Genomic DNA, 20,536 nt, shown 5'->3' with positions numbered 1-20,536 from the left:
GAACTTTATTGGAGCGGTTCGCCAAAGGCAGCCCTCCGGTTAAAGCCCCCACTCAATTATCAGATTTATCTAATATAAATATTATTTCCTTTATAAAATATTCAATGGAAACAAAGAATGACAAACTGTTAATGGGCTGTTGACACATTCGCTAATGCGAGAACCTGGGATGAGAAGGGCGCCTTTAAGAGGGTCATGGGCCATTACGTAAAGTCAACTTTATTCTAGTGGGCCACCAAAGGTGGCCCGCCGGTAAAGAGGGTCGATCATGGCTATTGCATAAAGTAGACTTTACTGGACAGGGCCGCTGAAGGCGCACGGCCATTAAGATTGCTATGGGGTATTACATAAAGTAAATTTATTGGAGTTGGCCGCCGCAGGCGGCCCGCCGGTAAAGAGGGTCGATCATGGCCATTGCATGAAGTAAACCTAATTTGGAGTGGGCCGCCAAAGGCGTCTGCCCGTTAAGAGGGTCATGGGTAATACATAATGTATATTTATTGTAGTGGGCCGCCGAAGGCGGCCCGCCGGTAAAGAGGGTCGATCATGGCAATGGCATAAAGTGAACTTTATTGTTGGTATTATGTTTTTGAAAATGTGGTGACCCCCCCCCTTTCCTACCAGTGAAAAAGCGATGACCCCCCCTTTGCAGATTCCAAAATTTTGATGACCCCCCCCCCCCCTGGATTTTGCCGCCCCCCCCCCCCGGCCGTAAAAACTGAACGGTACCTTAGTTTTAGAGCTTTGCGAGGGAAGGAATGTGTGTTTTAGGCCTCATAGAGTCATACCATGCAGAGCTGTACTGTGAGCTCCATGGCCTCAGATATAGTCGCAGAAGTTCAAAGAGTGGGATCATGGGCTAATTCAAGGAAGAAACTTCACTTTTGCACTTTTTTATTTTTGACTACGCAACCGCAACCTATTTCAATGGGCCTCCATGCATTGTGTCACTAAAAGTCGTGTATTTATTAACATGAATACCTTTCTTGGCTGCAAATTACGGCGAACACTGCTCTGGCGTAACGAGTTTACAATGTCCGTAGCGAACACTTGCTTGTCCATCCCTCGCTATTCTACTTCATTAAAGTTCCCAAAAAAACCCTTCGAAGCGTCTCGACATAACATCGGACTTGCAAGCTTGCTATGCTCAATCAAACTATCATAAAGGGTGCAAAAGGTGCCGACATTTAATAAATATATAATGTAACATATATTTCGTGTCGAGCCTGTAACCCACCAAATTTCATGTATTTGTTTATAAACTTCATGGCGTCGATTTACATAATTACAGTGTATCAGTATTGTTCCACTGTTAAATCCTAACTTCATCAAATTGTACTGTCTTTCTGACACCGCATTTTTCAACTGACCTGGGGCAGTCAAGCAGTCGATTTCCAGAAATTGCAACCATTGGTGTTTTACATGTAAACTTGCATAATTATTGGACGTTCAAGAATTTAGAGGCTGTTCTTGAGTGCCTTCTTCTCGCGACGATTTGAAATTTTTCCGTTCTCCCCTTGTTTTTACCTCCCCCGACACTTACCGCCAGAATATCTCCGGCTGCTCCTCTCCCAACCAAGAGAAACTCCCCTCTGCTTCTCCGCCCCAACAACGGAAGTTCCCACTGTCATGTCCTTGCCACTGAGTTTTTGTTTTTGTTTGTTTGTTTTGTTTTGTTTTGTTTTTTTGGTTTTTTAAGGGGGGTTGCCCTTTCCATCGGCAAACCGTTGGAAACTACTGAATCATACTCCCTGTCAGTCCATCGTCGTATCTTTTTCAAGATGCCCGCTAGGGAAGAACTGTGCATCCTCCCGATCTCCGTTAGCTTGATGCAAAAAAATACCCGCCAGCCCACCAAGAAATCGCTTTTTGCACGCACAGATTAGTTGTCTACCTCTGATTTCACGTAATTTGTTTCTAGAAGCAAACGATTTAGCATTTCCCAAATAAACAGTATGTGCAAAATTTAAAACTTCAACTTTCTATCTTTAGAAAAAGTTTGCCAAATCAAAGTTGCAGTCTCCATTTGCCACAAGTACGCTCTATACTGTACTGTTGATTGGGTTGGACGAACGCTATGCAATGAGGTTGTTTGACATTAACAGGATCACAAAGTTTGACATGTGTGTCTTGTGATAAAAAGGACATGATATAGACTGTTTTGTTAGGATGCGAGTTCACTCTCCAATGCCAGCATGCAAATCATTCGGATTTGTTCAGCATGAGTTTTTATATCTACGAATTTTGTATTGTAACTGACAAAATACAGCTCGCTTGAGTAGAACACATTTCGGGTTTGTTGGATATTTGTGGAATAATTAAAGGATGAGAAAACTGGCCCATTGTAGTACTATCCAATACCAGCCAATACTGTCACTTATTGAAAGGGTGTTTTTGTATAATGCCATAAGAAAGGTTGGCCTTGTGATCTTCATGTGAATACACGTGTTCATTTTAAGTAGGGCAACAAGAGAATCTTATTTGTACTTCCTGTACGTGATTATAAAGTGCTACACGAATACCACAGAAAATTAAAATCATATGCAAATTAAAAATAAACCACACGAAATTAAAGTAATGAGAAAGACTGGTTGTTTATTTTAAATCAGAAAGTGTACTTTATACAAGTCACAATGTGAAAGTCATACATTAATACATGAGTAACCCTCTCATTTCTGAACAAAGCTATCAAGTCTCGAATCACGAAAAATAGTGAAATGATGGAAAAAAGTCCAATCCATGAAAGTTAGAGAATGTTTAGCTCTTCCGGCATTCAATGTTGGAAACGGAACATGAGAAGAATTAAGACTTGGTTCGAGTCAGTAAATCGAGAAGAACTTACTGGAAATAGCCAATCCTGTATCTTTTACATTTATTTGATAGTATGTGACTTCAGTGAGCAACAGTTTAGTGGTAGTTCATGATCAGATCATGGTGAATGTACAATTACTTTTGCAAGAAATGTTGAATGGAATCCAGTAAGTTACTCCCCGATTCACCCTGTTACCAAGGATACCTGTAAAGTACTACATTCATCCTACTGACATATTGTCAACATGAAATTATGCAAATTACAAACAAGAATAAAATCTAAAAGATTAATACAGTATTAAAACCACAACCGGATGAATAGAAGATTTTTATTACTGTTAACTTAAACTAAGCAAATAACCCTGAAGGTTTTGGCACTTCATACAAATAGCTTTGGGTGAATGAACTTTGACGATAGAATTTCACTGTACAACCTGCTATGCCACATATAGTATATATTTATGAGATTACTTTGACGATAGAATCTCACTGTACAACCTGCTATGCCGCATATTGTATATATTTATGAGATTAGCCATGGGTATTTTAATGTGACGATCAGTGTAGAAAAAAATGGAGGCAAAAATAAATTGGTAAAACTATGATGCAAACATATGGAGTGTACATATTTTGAGTGACACAAACTCTAAACTTGGAAAGCATTTTATAAAATTATTTCAATGATAGATTAGATGTACCTGTTGGCAAAAAATTACAAACTTACATCAAACAAAATTAAAGAAAAATATGCCCTGTACTTTCAAATTGTCCTCAGGTTTACCCTTTCCCAACTATGGTTTAGCCTAGACCTATTATTATCCATAGAAGCTGTGAACCTGTTTACATGGAATCAGGGTAGAACAGGTTGAAAATGTTACATGCATGGTAGCACTCACCTGATACATTTTTCAACCAAGCACTTTTTTACTTTCCTTGCTTCTAAGAATACTTTATTTTTTGTGAAAATGTAAAAGTACGAGGAAAAATCATAATATTCTTTCGAAATATATCAGAAACATTTTTTATCCCGATACATATGAGGGTTTGAATTTTGAACTCGAAGTATTGAGTTTACAGATATATAATGACAAAAACTGGGCATGTTTTAAAGAGTGTTAATTAAAATATTCAGTAGTACTGCATTAAAACTTTTGTGTATAACTATCTCATAAAGAAAATGCTTTCAAATCTATTACTCAGTCACCACTGAGAGAAGTATCCCATTGTTGCAACAAATAAAACAGTTACGTCATTCAGGCACTACTGAGTTTCAACGCTGGCTGTAGGGAGTTAAAATACATACTACGATAACACAGCAGAACAATGGTTAAATCTCACAGCATAAACATGAGAAACATGAATTTCTTGTGAGTCAAGCCAGGCAGAAAAAAAGGTGAACACAAAGTACATCATTCATCTGACTTCCTCTTTCACAGTATTATTTATAATAACTAGCAGATAATCTTTATAACTTTTTTATGAATGTTGTATGTTGTGGTGCTGTTGAGGTTTCATTGCAGTCACCCTTTTCAACCATTGAAAAATGTTTACCTTTCGTAACTTGTCCAAAACCTTGTGATTATTGCTGTTCTCTTTATACAAAACAATTAAAACCTTTCTCTGTTGTTGACTCTGTTGATTTACCGAAAATTCATAGGATCATTTTGATTTTCTGCCCAGCCATCTCAAAAGAGTTCTCTTGAGGTTTTTACACTATCAAGCAGTTTAATTAATATTCAAAAAGGCCCGGCCAGTCCTCAGGTTTTCTCGGTAACTAAGGACAGTTGAAGGTATTTTTCCATAAAAATGCAAAACAGTGTTGGTCAGAGCTTCATTGTGGGAGTATAGACTGGAAGAAGGATTTAAGTAAGAAGTCTGGTAACTACGCTAGGAACAGCCTGGTCATAATAATTGGCATTTGACAAGAGCATAGAAGTTTTTCAAAGATTTTCACACACAAAATATAAACTTTACGGACTTTACCGACAGAATTTGATAAAAATTTCTGACTAAAATAATGAAGTTTATGAAAATAACAGGAAAATGCTCTCACACTGCAAATTTTTCCATCTTTACCAGCTAATAAATCATATAATTATTTGCATATTACAGCCGGATTTCTCAAGTTTCATTTACTTCCCAGTCTGGTTTTTTTTTTTTCACTTTGTCATGGACTTACACGAGGAAAGAAAATGTTTAGTTGAGAAGTTCAATTGCAATGCTTTTTTTCAATAGAAGTTGAATATTTGCTGAGTGAGAGCATAACAAGTCCTAATTACTTGTACAGCATGGTTGTAACTACTTCAACATTTGGTGAGACTCTATTTCTCAAAGAATTTTCAAAGACATCCTCTGCTGTAAGACCTGATATCTTTCTTCAAAACATGATAATTTCCAGGAGAAAGCTGCCATTAACTGTGCTCCTGAAACGACAAACAAAAAGAAAGGTGTCTTTAACTCATTATTCACATTAACTATATTTCCAGGCTTGGCCACGTAAAGCAAATCTATCAAGGATAATTGCTATGTATTTACCACTTTGCTCGATTTTCCTGATGCTGCTTTGGTATATCAAACACAGTTTACACAACAGGGGTCAATTTAATTCTAATAACAGTTAGTTAATTTCAATTGACTTTTAACATTATCAAAGTCAGATCAAGTTTAAATCAAGTTTAAATCAGAATCTTAATAAACCTGATTAAAATCAGATGTAGAGATGGCGACTTTTCCACTTTTGTTTGCAGTTGTTTTTGGCTGCTAGTCTCTCAACCATCGCAATTCTCTTTGTCTTTTAGGGGACATTAATTTACTGAGATAACAGTCAGGTAGATATTTTTAATATGTTCTATAATCATGCACATTTCCATTATAGTTATCTCCAAATCCCTTTCAGAAACTAATTCCGTCACCAACACACAATCAATAAATCATAATGTGACATTCACACGTGCAGTATGGAAATTTATTTAAACACAGAGTTCCTGCTTACATTACAAACAGAAATCTCTCAACATTGACTACTTCAATAATCTCTTTGAAAATAACAGACATTAAAAGGATTTTAATGTTTTCTGTCTATTGTTGATAAGTTTAGATATTGAAAAGCACTGACAATAAAGCTTTCATTACATGCAGTCACTTTAAAAGCAGTTTACAGCAACGGTGCAAATGAAACATTAGAATTTCACTTTGATTTTCTTTTAGACTGACATACATTAATAAAATCAAACATTTCTTCTCTCCTTTCATAAAAGTACAGGATCAGTTTTGTTGAGGCTTTTTTGTTGTTTGTTTTTTTGGGTGTATTTTCAAGAGAATAAAACACAAATTTCAAAGGAGAACAAAGGACTAAAATCACATAAATAGTCAATGTCAACTACCACTAATGCGAGAACCAGGGATAGAGGACTGTCCCTTTATAGGAGCCATATTGCTGTGTGAGATTAAACAGACAGCAAAGTTGCTCTAACCAATTTAAAATTCAACAGTTTCACAAAGTGTGAGTCAGATATGTAGGCATACAGAATAATGGGTGTACCATGTGAAGAAACATGCCCCAAGGTGTGACATATGAGCTGACAAGCCCTGAGCATGGTTGTAGGTTTGTTATTAAATTACAGCATCACAAGCACAACACTGATGGCAGAAATCTGAAAAAGTTTGAGGTGCTTTGTATCTGCATGTATTGCTAGAGCATATGGTTAGATCCTGGACACTTGATTTCTAGTTTCAATCGTAATATCAACCAGTGGTACAAGGCACAGTAAGTTAGGCTACCCACAAGTACCCTTGATTTGAGCACTTGAACATTGTTTACTAAAGGCTTCTTCAATTTTATCAGTATCTGAACAATTTTAAACTTAGAATTTAACTTCAGGATTATTTGTTAAAACTATGTTCCAAAATTATTGATTATGTTTAAATTCATGAGTAAATTAATTAAGAAATCGATGTTTGAAGGTGCTAAAAATTGTACACCTGTCAAGGTATACCTTGTATTGTATACCTGTCAAGGTATCAGCAACTAAGATGGTCTCATCATACCACCTGTCAGACATGCAAATTTCCTTTGTTACGAACATTAAAAAAGTCAATACCCCTTTCTTTGGCCAACACAGTTGCAACCTATTCCCTTAGTTTCTTTGTACATATTGTGCATGGCTGTCAAAAATCTATGTTGACAAAATTACAAAACTGCTATCTCCTCCATGGAAAAGGGGTTGATCTTCTCATTATTCACAGTGGGACATCAGAAAATTATGATTATCAAAACTATGTTGTCAGAATTTTGAAATATGGACCTAGCTTTTCTGTGTGTATAGAAGAAATTTGCTTCAGTTCAGTGAGTGATCTCCATGTGTGCGGACCATGGAGCATTGTGGTAGCCTCACTTACTGTACAACGCATCAAATGTACCATTCCTCCACACATAATCTTTGAAAATGTCGTAAAAAATTTTAGATGAATACTTATTGTTGAACATTAATTCTGGGGCTCAAATACATGTGTTATTTATAAAAAATCAATGCTACTAACACATCACCAACTCAAATTTTTAATATTACATGTGCCAGTTGAGAGTTCATGCTGGGAACTATTCCAAAATTTCAAAGGCAATATAAAACAAATGGTACAGCTTTAGAGTACGAGCAGCCATGGCAGGTTCACACCAAAATAATCACATACCTTTGTAAACATTCTTACAAGATTACAAAGGGTTAAATTAATTACGTGTCTTATTCAATACCCTTTTTGTGTTGATGTGTGATGAGCTAGGACTGATAGAGTATGATAGAGCAACACCAAGATCATTGCTGAGTTAAGTAGGCTTAGACAGTACATGTATCATCGTGCCCTATGATCTATTCAACAGCAGCAGTCAATCAATGCATTCATGTCAGCTCTGATTGTGAATCTTTAGTCCCACAAATCCCTGTATTAATACCTTTTTGTTTTCAAAAAATTTGAATTGACATAGAGAGCTCTTCATACACAAGAATTTGTTCCACATAACACTTTATTGTTCAAGTAATACCTGATAAACCATGTATAAAATTAGCATAACTTACGTATGTGTGACACTTGTGAAAGCATTATATTGCTTCCTAAGCTATCTATAGTATACGCCTCGAAAGTGATAGATCTTAACTTTTGCTCAAACTTTCCTGAACAAAACTCAACCATTCTCTTATCAAATCAACACTAAAAATAGGGGGTCACCGTGCCAAATTTGGAACAAGAGAAACAAATTACCAAACATTTTGCGATATTCCAAATTCAAAATGGTTGCCTTTCTTGTGTTAAAAGTCTGGTGAAATGGTCCCGTTCTTGAGAATGTATATCTTCCAGGCGGGGCAATACTATTACACTCGCAACAAAATTGCAACCTAAAAGTACGCGCAAGTGTAAATTTTTTTGATATTTCTATGCGCGGTTTTCATCGGGTCATTTTGCGACACCCAGGTCACACCCTCAGCGGGAGTCAAGGTTGGCCGTCTGTGACGTCACAGGTGTTTTCATTTACATCAAATAGCGGTCCCACGCCACCTTATCTCTGCCTGGTATCCGCTAACAAAACACCGGTGCTTGCGCTGCCTATTCGCCATGTTCGTCAATGCCAATCGAAATTCAAAGTGGTGAAAAAAAAAGATCCTAATTTGCCACAGCGGCGAAACTGATTTTTGTTTAAAAATATGGCAAAATAAAGAAAAAAAACGTGGCTGTTTGTAGTCTTGTGTTGATCTGCACTTCTCTCTCGGCGATTCGCAAAACTGTATCTACTTCCGTATTGCGTTCTTTCGTCATACGTATTTGCAATCGAGCCAAGTCTCGCGAGAGATCTGACGTTATTTAGTCTAGTCCAAAGCATGCATAAATGGCTCTCGCGAGAATTGAAACTTAGATGCACGCAATCGAGCCCTCGCGACAAATTTGACGTCACTTTGTCTACTGTACTGCAGGCATAGGAACGCCTGCTCGCGAGAATTGAAACTTTTGCTATAGGCCTACATAGCAGACATACAAATTTTAATCGAGGCCACAAGATTCTATGTTGCAGTTGATTTGCATTGCGGTCCTCGTGGTCCGGTATTCCCTATTGTTCTTCATTTTAACCCTTTTCCTGCCAAGTCCATATTTCACCACCAGGTCAAGATGGTTAAAATTAATGAAATACAATGTATTCCATATGATGTATTTTAACATAATACTGTAGATTTGAAGGCTGTTGAAAACATAATACTGTAAAGTTGATTTTTTTTGGACAAAAGATGCTATAACATACCAAGCCAAGTGGTGTGAAAATACTTCATGTTTTGGCTCAATACCGCTTTTTATGACTTTGCTGATGGGGAAGTGATACAGTTATTACTGTCTGGCAGGAAAAGGGTTAATGGCCTCCATGCGCACAGTCCAGAGCTGCAGAGGGACTGTGCTCCATGATTTGTACAGGGTATTTGTATCGCGATCTCTACGTTCCATGTTGTTGTTCGTTTTAATGGCAGTCACAACGTTCAGTGTTGGTGTTCATGCAGTTGATTGCATCATGGTCCCAATTGTGTGGCGTGTAGCGAGGCAGGCTCAGGGACCGTGGCCGATCGAACGAACCAGAAGAGACAAGCACATTGGTTCAAACACTCAACATTTGACGGGAACTCAAAAAAGTTTACAGTTGAGCCGTTACGTTCTTGCCGCTGTCACAGCCACTAAAATAACGTTTTCCCATAGTGAAATTGAAGGAGGACACTGTCCTGATCATGTAAGCGGAAAACCTAGAAGTTACCCCCCGTGGGGAGCTTACGGAGGTGTGAAATACTTTACTTCCCGTTATGAGATACGGTGTCGGGCAAAAAAAGTCGACTGGAGAGGCTCGACGGACACGCCCACATCGCATTTTTCTTTTGCCATATTTCATAATCACGCGTGCTAAACAAAAAAGAAATGAATGTGACTGTTTTATAGACAATCAACTGTATTTCTGTGATTTTGCAACATGGGCATTTCACCAGACCTTTAACTCTATGGGTGGGGGGGGGGGGGAATTAAAGTTTGGATTTTCGATAAAACTAAGCTGGTGAAAGTTTTTCTTTCTCATAGAGCTTTAAAATAAACACCAACAAGAGGTAGATCAGAAAAGAATTGTAGAAAGTTGAGATTCTGACTACCTGTCCACAAGGCACGTTCTACCTTACTCTAATTAAACGGCTTTGAAAGTAATTACGTTCTCATAAACAAAGCACAGTCAACCAATTTGACATTGCGGGTCACTGTGAGCAACCGACACTCCACTACATTTTAGTGCAAATAAAATATCCTGAGTGATTAACATCTCAGGTCAAAGTTGACAAAGGAATATCAAGTTTCTTGATTTGAAAGCTTTTATTTTTAGGTAAAATGCGCCTCAGAGAAAGATATTTGGACTCTCAAGCTTTTACAAATATTTTTCGCTAATTCCGAAAATCAGGAATTTTAATTGTCTCTTTGTGATATCATAGGATGGCCATCATTTTGAATTTCAAATGTCGGTGAATATCTCTGGCCCCAATTTTCATTCTTGAATTTAAAAGAACACTGTTGACAGTTTGGTTGAGAAAAGTTTCAGCAAAAGTTTTAAGTCTTTCATTTTCGAGACGTGAACTACCTATAAGGAATATGAAGGATAGATATTTGGGATACCTTTATCTCCTTCCTGGAGATCCTGACAAGCTTCTGCTTCTACTCAGATCGCGAGGTGTCCTGGATCGGGAACGGGATCTGGATCGACTCCTGTGAATTTAGAAGAAGAGTAAGTAGAGTGAAATACACACTGTAAGATTTCACACGCTGACCCATGCAGGGTTCACAGTATTTCACCGCTGAATTCTTACAAATGGTTCTCTTCCAAAGTTACTAGACACTACAAGAGAGGAACTGAGAAACACGTTATTTTACAATTTACTGCATGGACAAAATCTGTACATTTGAATTTTGATATAAACAAATCAAGCATACACACAACTTCATCCAATGTCTTTGTCTTCACACACACAATCATATACCGACATGTTCATGGAATGACTACTCATCCAGATGTACAGCTCCTGTTGCGTTTTTCCCTACCCCTTTCATCCTTTTCAGTGTTTTTTTCAGGATTATCTCATAAGGGGGTCCCCCGTCTGCTTGGAAATGGGTAGTGGATTGAGGGGGCCATAATATACTATGCAACTTTAAGTTATGCGAATCAAGGTTTTTCAAGTAAATTAAAAAATAAAGTGTGCATCAAATATGAAATTCACAAGTCTCATGTTTCTTGTTCTTATCCATGAAACAATTATTTAATACATTTAATTAGAAGCTTACTGAAATCATAAAATTTCATTCACTTGAGTTCAAACACAGTTTATCTAGAGACAAAGTCTACATGATAGTCCTTTGGTTTCTTCAGATAGAAAGCTAGCTAAGCAGACAGTGGGTTTAAGTAAGGGGGGTTATTTATCAGCTTTTCTTACAGTAAATTGACGAACTTGATAACAATTCAATGGAAATCAAAGAGCTAACACTGTGTAGATACTCAATGTTGACAAGATCTAATATGAGAAATATGGATTGTGGACTGTCCCTTTAACTAGTTTATGCTACATCATCATACATGGTAATCACAAATGCCACTATCAATATTCAGCACATGTAAACATATTATATCATATCAGTGTACTGATGGCGCAAATACAATGATCGGATTGGTCAAGACGAGAAAAGAACCGCAGTACATTCACAATATATACCACGGTTGGCATACCCAGAGCTCTCGGCAAGAGCAAAATCCTTTTTTGACTTTCCATGCCTGAATTTCAGCATACTATTATGATATAAAAGCAATAAATCACAGACAGTGACAGTATACCACTCGACTTTGACCAGTTCACTTTATATGCACTCACTTTCACTCGTGAACTAGTCAAAATCTTGTGGTACCGTTGTTGGACGTACTTCATTGCTTAAAGATCTCATTGTAGTGGTGGTATGCCACCATTTTTAAGGGGCATTTAGATTAAATAGGTGGGGATTTGTGCAATCAGTGCACTATGGAGAAAACTCTGGCCCCCTTGCCCAGTGTTGACATGGACCCTTGAGAAACATTTTCTCTGCAATCTTACTCAATGGTGTTGAGGTCAAACTTGGCAACACAAAACAAAAAGATTGGGCCATGGTGGTGAATAGGCTGTCTGTCATAGCTGATCACACTGTGACTTATGCACTGAGCAAGTACAGTATGATGTGATGTACGAATGCTCGAGGCATAACATCTAACACATGATAGATTTTCAAATGGTCAAGAACTAGCTAGTAAAACTCTGGGCTGGCTCTCACTCTAAATTGTTATGCCTTGATTAGGGTAATTGATGGCAAGAAAAAAATGGGCAGCTGTCAACAGTCGACAATCCCTGCATTGCTCTCAACTGTAATTATTACTTCCTACTATTGCACTTATGATCATAATCTTCACAATACATGATTTTGGCAATGCTTTTACTCCACTGAATCAAGCTACACAGACTATTTCTCTACCTACAGACATATGAAAAACAGACCATTTTCAAATAACACAGCATGTCAAAAGGGATTGACCAGACACACATGCAGATCTCAATGTCGCGACGTGTTGGTGACATGTGCACAAACTGCAAGTCACCCGGGTATACACTAAATATCTTTATCCTACTACTTTTTACAGCATTGAATTTTATAGGAAGACTCATTCAAGCCCATGATATCTCTCAATTACACTGAAATCAAGGTCAAGCTTCGGTTACATATTTCCAATAACCAACCCTTGCCTTTGTGGAGACTGTTCACAGGCATTGTACAGATGACATATGAAACCATATAAGGTTGTTTGACTTGCAAATTCATTGGAAATAGAGCACACTTGAAGTTGTAGCCCCCTCAGCTGGTGAGGGTGAGCATCAATGTGCTTCACAAACTATCTTGAGTATCAAAGCAATCACCACAGTGCTGAAGCAAAGCGTGATGAATTTAAAGGATTAGGATGGCTTTGCTGCATGAAAAACCAGAATTCCAAACATGATAGATACATGATATTAGCAGAGTGAGACTCTTTTCAACACACAAAAAAAATGTTGTGCGATATCATAGCATTTGATGAGAAAACTATTGTAGAGCAATACTGAGCAAAAACGGATGACTGGAGGCCATCGACAAAAAGATTCAAAAGCTAAGTAACTAACCTGCTGTAAGAACGACGCCTAAGGGGTGAACGAGATCTGGATCTGGTGGAGGAATGAAAGAACCCCCAATCAGTTTGGTGAAATGGAAGCGCAAAGCCACCGACATGAACCACAAGCTCAACAACTTGTGTGCATCTCTTCTTCACTGTGACAACCTAAGGCATGATGATCATTAACTTATTTCATTTTGTAAAAATTTAAAACAAAAGAATATCAGTAAATACGGTAATCCTAAAAGCAACAGATGCCAGTATTTCTGAGCATTAAATTTTTAACAACAGCTGAAATCATTTTGCAAAAAATTCAAAACGAAAGATGTGGCCTCCACAGTTTTGTAATCTTTTCATATTCTAAAACATTTTGCTCACCAAAAATTCGTAAACAAAGACAAAAGAATGGCTTGGAGGAGTATTTTTTTGAGAAGCAATAAAAATTGCTGAAAATTATCACTCACTATGGAGAGATTAACAAGTTGAAGCACAACCAAATCTTACAAAGTCATTTTTTCTGAAAATCATCTGTACACAAAAGAAGCTTCAAACATTCAAATTGACAGAAAAATTCTAGATATGTAAACACACACTCTTATGGTAACTTACACACATATATACACTGTCACCACAATGACATTCCCACTCAAAGACCAATACACAAACTGCACATTAACAGTCTATGATTGCACAGATGTTGTTGTATCATTCAATGTGCATGGCGATAAAGACAGAAATGTAGAATACATGTATGTCCACATCAAAAAGTCAGCACACCAACAAAATTTTTTAATACCAATAAAATTCTGCATCCAGATGCTTTTTACAGTAGAATAACGACACTGATACTGCAAATCTTATAAATTTTCTTAAATTTCCTTTTTTTTTCGGGTGAATCTGACCAGTATAACTGGTGATAAAATCTAAATGAGTTTTGGCTTGAGGTATATTTGCATATGCATATATTTGCATGAAAGTCTGCTTCAGACATGCATTCTTTTTCAAATAATACTGTTTAAACAAACTGAATCTCTCTATTTTGCCATGATCTCTTGATGTCAACATAAATCAATCTGAGACAAAAGTGGGTCTCAGAACCCATGAATTCCAAATTTACAACAGTTGAAAGTATCTGAATGCACAAAATGTTACCTGTTACCTTTGGAAAAAGAAGAGAAGAAAGGAGGTTGGTAGGTTATTTACCTAATCCTGGGACGCAAGTTTTATTACATACAGTGTGGTCAAAGATAACAGTAGTGAACAGTAACCCAGTTATATATCGAGCACAACACTGGAGTGAAGTTGGTGGAAGAGGCATGGACTTGTGTCTTAATTTTGGTAGATGTACACTTTACAAGCTGGCAATATTGGTTTAATAGCTCTAAGTGGGTTTGGCTCTCTCGCCCTTCTTGCGTAGAGTGAAACTTTAAACTGAGTACGGTACACTCCTGCTTGTGATTGGTTGGGTTGTATCGCATATCAGACGCCCCATTTTCGGCCGCACTTTGGTTTTGCAAGGCATGCTTGGTTCTCTGGGTCACATGGCTCACAACAAATGGTGCTCAGTGAATCGCTCAGCAATATTCGGCCACTCTAGTACTATGCTCTTGCGTACACGAATGTGAGGCGAGTATGTTTTTGGCGAGTATACACGTACGTTTGGTTTTCAATGACTTATCCTTTACTCCCTGAATAAACAAGCAAGTCATTGCACAAAAAATGAAAAAAAATTAATAACATGGAACGGAGACAAGAAAAAAGGTGTCCATGATAGACAAACAGTGCTTAGCTACAATAATTACATCAGTGATGTGAAGACTATACAGCCATTGAAAAATATAGCCAACCAGAGGACAAAATATGACATGATTTTCAAAATACTTTCCTGCAGTGTATGTGAACAGTAACATAAATACTGCATATTTAATCAAAAGTATAACAGGTATCAGAACTGCACATGTGCATTCGTTGAATTAGTCCCAAACACTAATGAGTAATGTAACGATTTACATACATGTACATGTAAATACATGCAAGTATTTGTCCTACTTAGCAAAAAACTTTCAAGATTGTGGCCACTACACCTTGCAAAGACTGAGAAAATTGACATGAGGTACATGTAAATAGACGGAAGCAATTTCAAAACTACCTTCATTTTGTTGATAAGAAAACATTGATCAACAAGAGTTATCGTACGTACAAATTCCCAATCAAGTTCAGAGACACTGTATAAACGAGTGGATCATTTTGATGTGGCCAGCCTCTATGCAAGGTCATTTGGTGACAATCTTGGGTTCAAATGCTGCCAGTTCACATATAAAACATCTCCAAATTAACCTTTACAGTCATCCTAGAATGGGATGAATTGTTAATGATATCTAAACACAGTGTTCATCTATCAACATGAACCAGTGATGAGAAACTGTGAAAACACTCAGGAAATGATATTAAAATGTGTCAAGTATTACTGCAATGGTCAAATATGATGTATCATGTTCACTGGAAAATGTGAATTCTCAGTTGTTCATGAAATATCAGTATACCTTCCCTGTCTGTTGTCAGTATTTCCATTCACTGGTTTGCCTGTAATCTGCAATAGATGCTGCTGGTGGACTGGGATAAAATAGCTTTTTAAACAGCTATGCTACCAAGGAAGAGTTTGCAAAGGTTAATTTTTGATGCCCTCATCAGAATAAGTTTACAAACAAACAAATACACACATGTACACTTCTGACCACTGTCTCACTTTATCATTGGACATTCTGAATCGGCAATTTTCCTTTTTTTTGTATGATTTCAAACTGAAATTGGACACCACCATCAAAAAGAATTTCAACGAACACAGAGATAAAGGCTGCCATTTCGAATCAAAGAGTTAGCAACCCTAATTTGCATAAAATTTGTATCGAGGTTTATGGATAATTTGCAGGTTCTGCCTGGATGTGAAAAGCATCAATAATACTCAAAATTTCATCAAAAATATCATGTTTCCATAATTGCTTACATGTGGTATTTTCAAACCAACATCAAAATTAAATAAATGAAATTTGTTCATTATAACTGCTTGAGTTGAATTCCTTGTAAGAAATACCGCAACACTGTTATCTAATGTGCATCTGCGGGGCTTTCCTTATGTGGAATGACTTCCCTAGGGCAGGCAATTTTGAGAGAATATCGGCACAGTGTGCAAAAAAAAATCCCGCAGGTGATTTTCTCTTCCTACTCCTCACTGTACCACACTGAAACCACAAGTAATACTTCTCTACAATGGTCAATTACTTTTCTGAAAAAAAGAACTGACCACCAAATTCTTGTGGCTTTCGAAAAAACAGATCGGAATGTCAGATGACAAATTTGCTTTGGAATACAATATGCAGCAGTACTGTTACTGACCCTGTACTGATATAAGATTTTCGTTTCATTTCTACAAGCACAACTGTACATTTCTGTTCACATCACTGATATAATTGCAGTGAAACACAAATCATACTATAGTCTTCAATAATGTCAACATGAAGTATGCATGTTATCTAAAAAAATGTTGAATTCCAGTTTGCATGAATCTTACATTATGTAGAAACTTGTATCCATGGCTGTGACACTCTATGATACATGTATATGATTTCAAAAGGATTTTATATTTATTTAAATATTATCTAAATCAATAAGACAACTCTGTAAGGATAGATGTTTTCTTATGGCCATGCTGATTTTAGAATAAGCATTCGCCAATTTTTGCCCAGACACCTACCTGCTGTATCGACTGCTGCGTCCCCGGTAGCGGTCTCTGTCACAATCGCGAGCAAAATGCCCGCGTTCACCACATGTGTAACATTTGAGACTGGGGTCCCATCTGCGTGGGGGAGGGGGCCTCCTACTGCGGGATGGCTGAGGTCGAGCGTGCTCAACCCTTACACGCCTTCCGCACACAGTCCTGCAATGACAATGTGACAGGGCGATGAGGCAATCTATATTTATTTCTTCTTATTGTACATTGATACATGTATGAACACAAAGCAGAGCAAGTAACTTCTGTTGAAATGACATTCATGGGAATGAACATCCACACTTGAAATATGCCGGTTAAAATTAAAAGCAAATCATCATTTCGGTGAATTTTTTTTTATGTTACAAAGAAAATGGCGAAGAGTGAAAAGTGAAATGTTCAGATCATATGTGTATGTAGTTGTTTTTTCTTGACTGGAAATTCCAAGTTGAAATTTACTTCAAGCATGCACATGTGTTGGATATAATTCACGTCATGGAGCTAAAAAGGTCTTTAGCTCCGTGTTCAGATCTTCTCTTTTACCAATAATGGTGCTCTAATGGAAAACAATACGGTTACACCAAAATCTAAGGGTAAATAGGTTAACCCTTTGAAGCACCAAGGTCAATTTTTGTCACCTTCATAATATATACTTAAGTCAATTTTTCTTTCGGATTTTTGCCAAAATTTTGATGAAAATCTGTAGCTAATGAAATGTGTATGTGTATATAGTATGTGTCCATTAGGTCCAAAATTTTTTTTAAATACTGAAAAATTTATAAAAATTGGTAAAATGTTGCACTCAAATTTTGATGGGGAAAAAAAAACAGCACTAAAAGGGTTAACCCTTTCACAACAATGGTTTGGTCCAAACCTACTGTTATCGCTCTCAATGGTGAATGTAGACCTTTTTAAAGTGAACTGGGGTAAATGGGTGAAAAATAACTAATGTAGCTTAGTATGACGAAAGTTTACAATGTCACCAAACATCTTGAGTGACAGAGTATGTACAATTCTCTTGGATTGGAATGTTCAGCAAACAAAAAAGCTTTGGCAGTGTTTAGGCACATCTTAATCACACCGTAGTGCACTGACAAAACATCATGTTGACAAAACCGGCAGAATACATGTAAGTGCACAACAAATATAGGAGCAAAATCAACTACATGTGTATTTTTTGCGAAACTCAATGGTGTAATTATATGTAGCTATTCTAGGAAGCAAAATTCCCCGATAAACATCAATGCTGTGATGAGAAAACGTTTACATAACACAGCTATTATTGACTACTTAGGATCAGCCATTAGTAAAGCTGAGCTTTAATGTAAGCATGGTATAAGTAAGGCATTTGAGACACATCATTAGTACATTTTTCTTTCCTAGCTATTCTTTCTGAGTATTCAAGCTGACATTCCCATATGGGCAGGACAGTGTAGATGTTCAACAATATTGAGCCGATTTGGAAATCACCACCAGTGTGCCTTCACAGACTACAGTGTACGGCACATCGCTGACACAATAGCACTTACACACATGTTTCTACATTGTGAATACAATATTACACACAGCATTCTATGCCTGCAGACTGATGCTTGGGCAAAATTTTTCCTTTTGTACATTACCACTGCAGTTTCTGATCACAGCCCCTGACATGTGATTTTAGTTTTCATCATACAGTACTGGTACAAACAAAGTATAATTTTTGTCATCCTTCTGCACATAATTTCAGGAAGAGCTGTTGCACATTTCAGACAAAAAATTGTGGCCTCATTTGGAATCAGTCAAATACAAGTGTTATCTTGTTCACAGTGCCTCCATCCCCTTTCAGAGACATTTGGCTCACATGATCTCAAGAAAGGCATACCTGAAACTTCATTTGCTGTAAACCTTTGATGATTTTTCTTTTTTGTTCAGTTTGTGAAATACAGTTTCTTGTTCTGTTCCAAAAATCAAGCCACAATGATAAACACTTATCTTCTCAGCACAGTCTTTGTGTGTGCAATCTTCAAGACTATGCTGTTGACGACTGAATTCTGATCTCGATAGAGTCTACATGTACTTGACAATAATAACAATTGATCTGCTCATTGTACACAGTGCAATGTATCCCGAAGGTTTGTGCATGTATTTCAACATACTTTGAGGTGATTTGTTTGCTATATAGAAAAATAAATGGCATCACAAACGATAATACAGCAGTTTGCCCTTTGCTTCACTTTTCAATCAAAGTTGTGCAATACAGTAGCATTAATGTACAATGTAGCAGTTACTAATAGTAATAGAAGTATACATTCTACATTTCTAAAATATAAATACAGGAATTTCAAGGAGTCTTATGGCACGTCCGTCAGCTTTTGGCATTCTCTCTAACCTTTGCAATAATATGTAGTTAGGATATAAATTTCACCTGAGCCACTACAGAGCAATACCTGTAGAAATTAATCAGCTATCAGTGTCTGCCTTTCCCTTTAACCTGTTCTCAATGAGTGCTCTCATGATTAATATCAAACAATTTGTGAATCTGACACAACAAAGTTAAATTACACGAGTGAACTAGATCACTGTCTTTGATAATAGGCAAACTATGCCTTGATGTAATGTTTGACTGTAGCAACAGGATTCAACCACGTTGGAGATCTCGCTTCTACCTCCATCATGATTCAACCATGAATGGAAATCTATTTTTTCTTACATCTCTGATTCAACGAAAGATACCTTACCTTCCATCTAAGGCTCGTGTTGCTCTTTCAGCATCGTCCTTGTATTTGTACACCAGAAATGCAAAACCCGGAGGATTTCTACATGAAGAAGTAAGGTAAGTAAGTCCAAAAGATGAACTGAACCAAGCTGTAGTCAAAATAATCAGGCCACGCTTGAGAGTTTACATGAACGTGGTAAGTGGTGTTTCATTGTACCATAATTACTTCTTCCACTGGCTCCATAGTTTATTAAAACACGTTGAACAACCCTCTCGCTCATACAGGGTCCAACAACCTGGCACCTCTCCCCTGCGGCTAGCTATCTGACACTGGCCGTTGCAATTCGTGAGTGCGATGCAACAATGTTTACAAATATAATGTTCCCAAAAATGGACACCATAGCTTGAGCTCAACAGAGCGCGCATCTCAGAGCGTGGATACGGTGGCGATCACGGTAACCAAGTCGCGATTAGCTGTGGTGTTGTGGAGCCATTTGACGTCGAAATTTGAAACGCTTAAACCCTACTACCTCCATGCTTAAACTAACCAACATACGGCAACGATTTTTTGCCGTTGTTTGCAGATATCAGCTAAAGCGAGTATACATATTATAATTTCCTTGATCGTGTTTCCGCGTACACAAAGGTCGATTGTACCGACTCGCAGAAGAATGAACAATCTCGTTCCCACTGTCGTTGGCAAACCGAAACTACTCGAGTTGGGAAGGGATATAAATTGTCCACATACCTTGCCACCCAAACATTAATCAGTGGGCCATAATATTCGAATTCCTTTTCCAGCTCATATTTACCAACCCGTGGTCCTAAATCGCCCACAAAGATCCTGTAACCACCGTACGATCTATCGAGCTCGGCCATTTTACCACTGACGCCAAGGAAGATATAAATTGACAAGCATGCAGCGGCGGTTTAGTGCTGACGCGTTCGTACGTAAAGCCGTCAGAAAATTACCACTTAACTTAATAAAATAAAACAACATGGTAGGGTACTTTGGCTGCCAAAACACTCTACACCTGTGAGA

The 20,536-nt window shown here is 37.5% G+C and overlaps 1 protein-coding gene across 2 annotated transcripts; it reads right to left on the bottom strand.

Moving 5' to 3' along the window:
- Positions 1-2,575: 2,575 nt before the first annotated feature.
- LOC139122621 (serine/arginine-rich splicing factor 7-like) lies at positions 2,576-20,474 on the bottom strand. Of its 2 annotated transcripts, XM_070688198.1 has the most exons (6): positions 20,243-20,474; positions 19,517-19,594; positions 16,782-16,964; positions 13,041-13,082; positions 10,489-10,578; positions 2,576-5,234 (listed from the first exon to the last, which is right to left on the bottom strand). In XM_070688198.1, exons 1-5 carry the CDS (start codon positions 20,371-20,373, stop codon positions 10,491-10,493), a joined length of 522 nt encoding a protein of 173 aa, XP_070544299.1. In that variant the 5' UTR covers positions 20,374-20,474; the 3' UTR covers positions 2,576-5,234; positions 10,489-10,490. The 2 variants fall into 2 exon arrangements, with proteins under 2 accessions (XP_070544299.1, XP_070544300.1); XM_070688199.1 differs by lacking the exon at positions 13,041-13,082.
- Positions 20,475-20,536: the final 62 nt, after the last annotated feature.

The sequence above is a fragment of the Ptychodera flava genome, chromosome 22 (assembly GCF_041260155.1).
Source record: "Ptychodera flava strain L36383 chromosome 22, AS_Pfla_20210202, whole genome shotgun sequence".
Taxonomy (NCBI): Eukaryota; Metazoa; Hemichordata; class Enteropneusta; family Ptychoderidae; genus Ptychodera; species Ptychodera flava.
The sequence above is the reverse complement of the archived record's forward strand: the minus strand, read 5'-3'. Positions and strand labels throughout refer to the sequence as shown.

Bases quoted from the DNA above. Each gene is read 5' to 3' on its own strand.
- LOC139122621 (XM_070688198.1), bottom strand. From the start codon at position 20,373: ATGGCCGAGCTCGATAGATCGTACGGTGGTTACAGGATCTTTGTGGGC. The intron at 19,595-20,242 runs GTATGTGGACAA...TTCTTCATGTAG, and splicing joins ATTAATGTTTGGGTGGCAAG to AAATCCTCCGGGTTTTGCAT. The intron at 16,965-19,516 runs GTAAGGTATCTT...TTGTCATTGCAG, and splicing joins ACACGAGCCTTAGATGGAAG to GACTGTGTGCGGAAGGCGTG.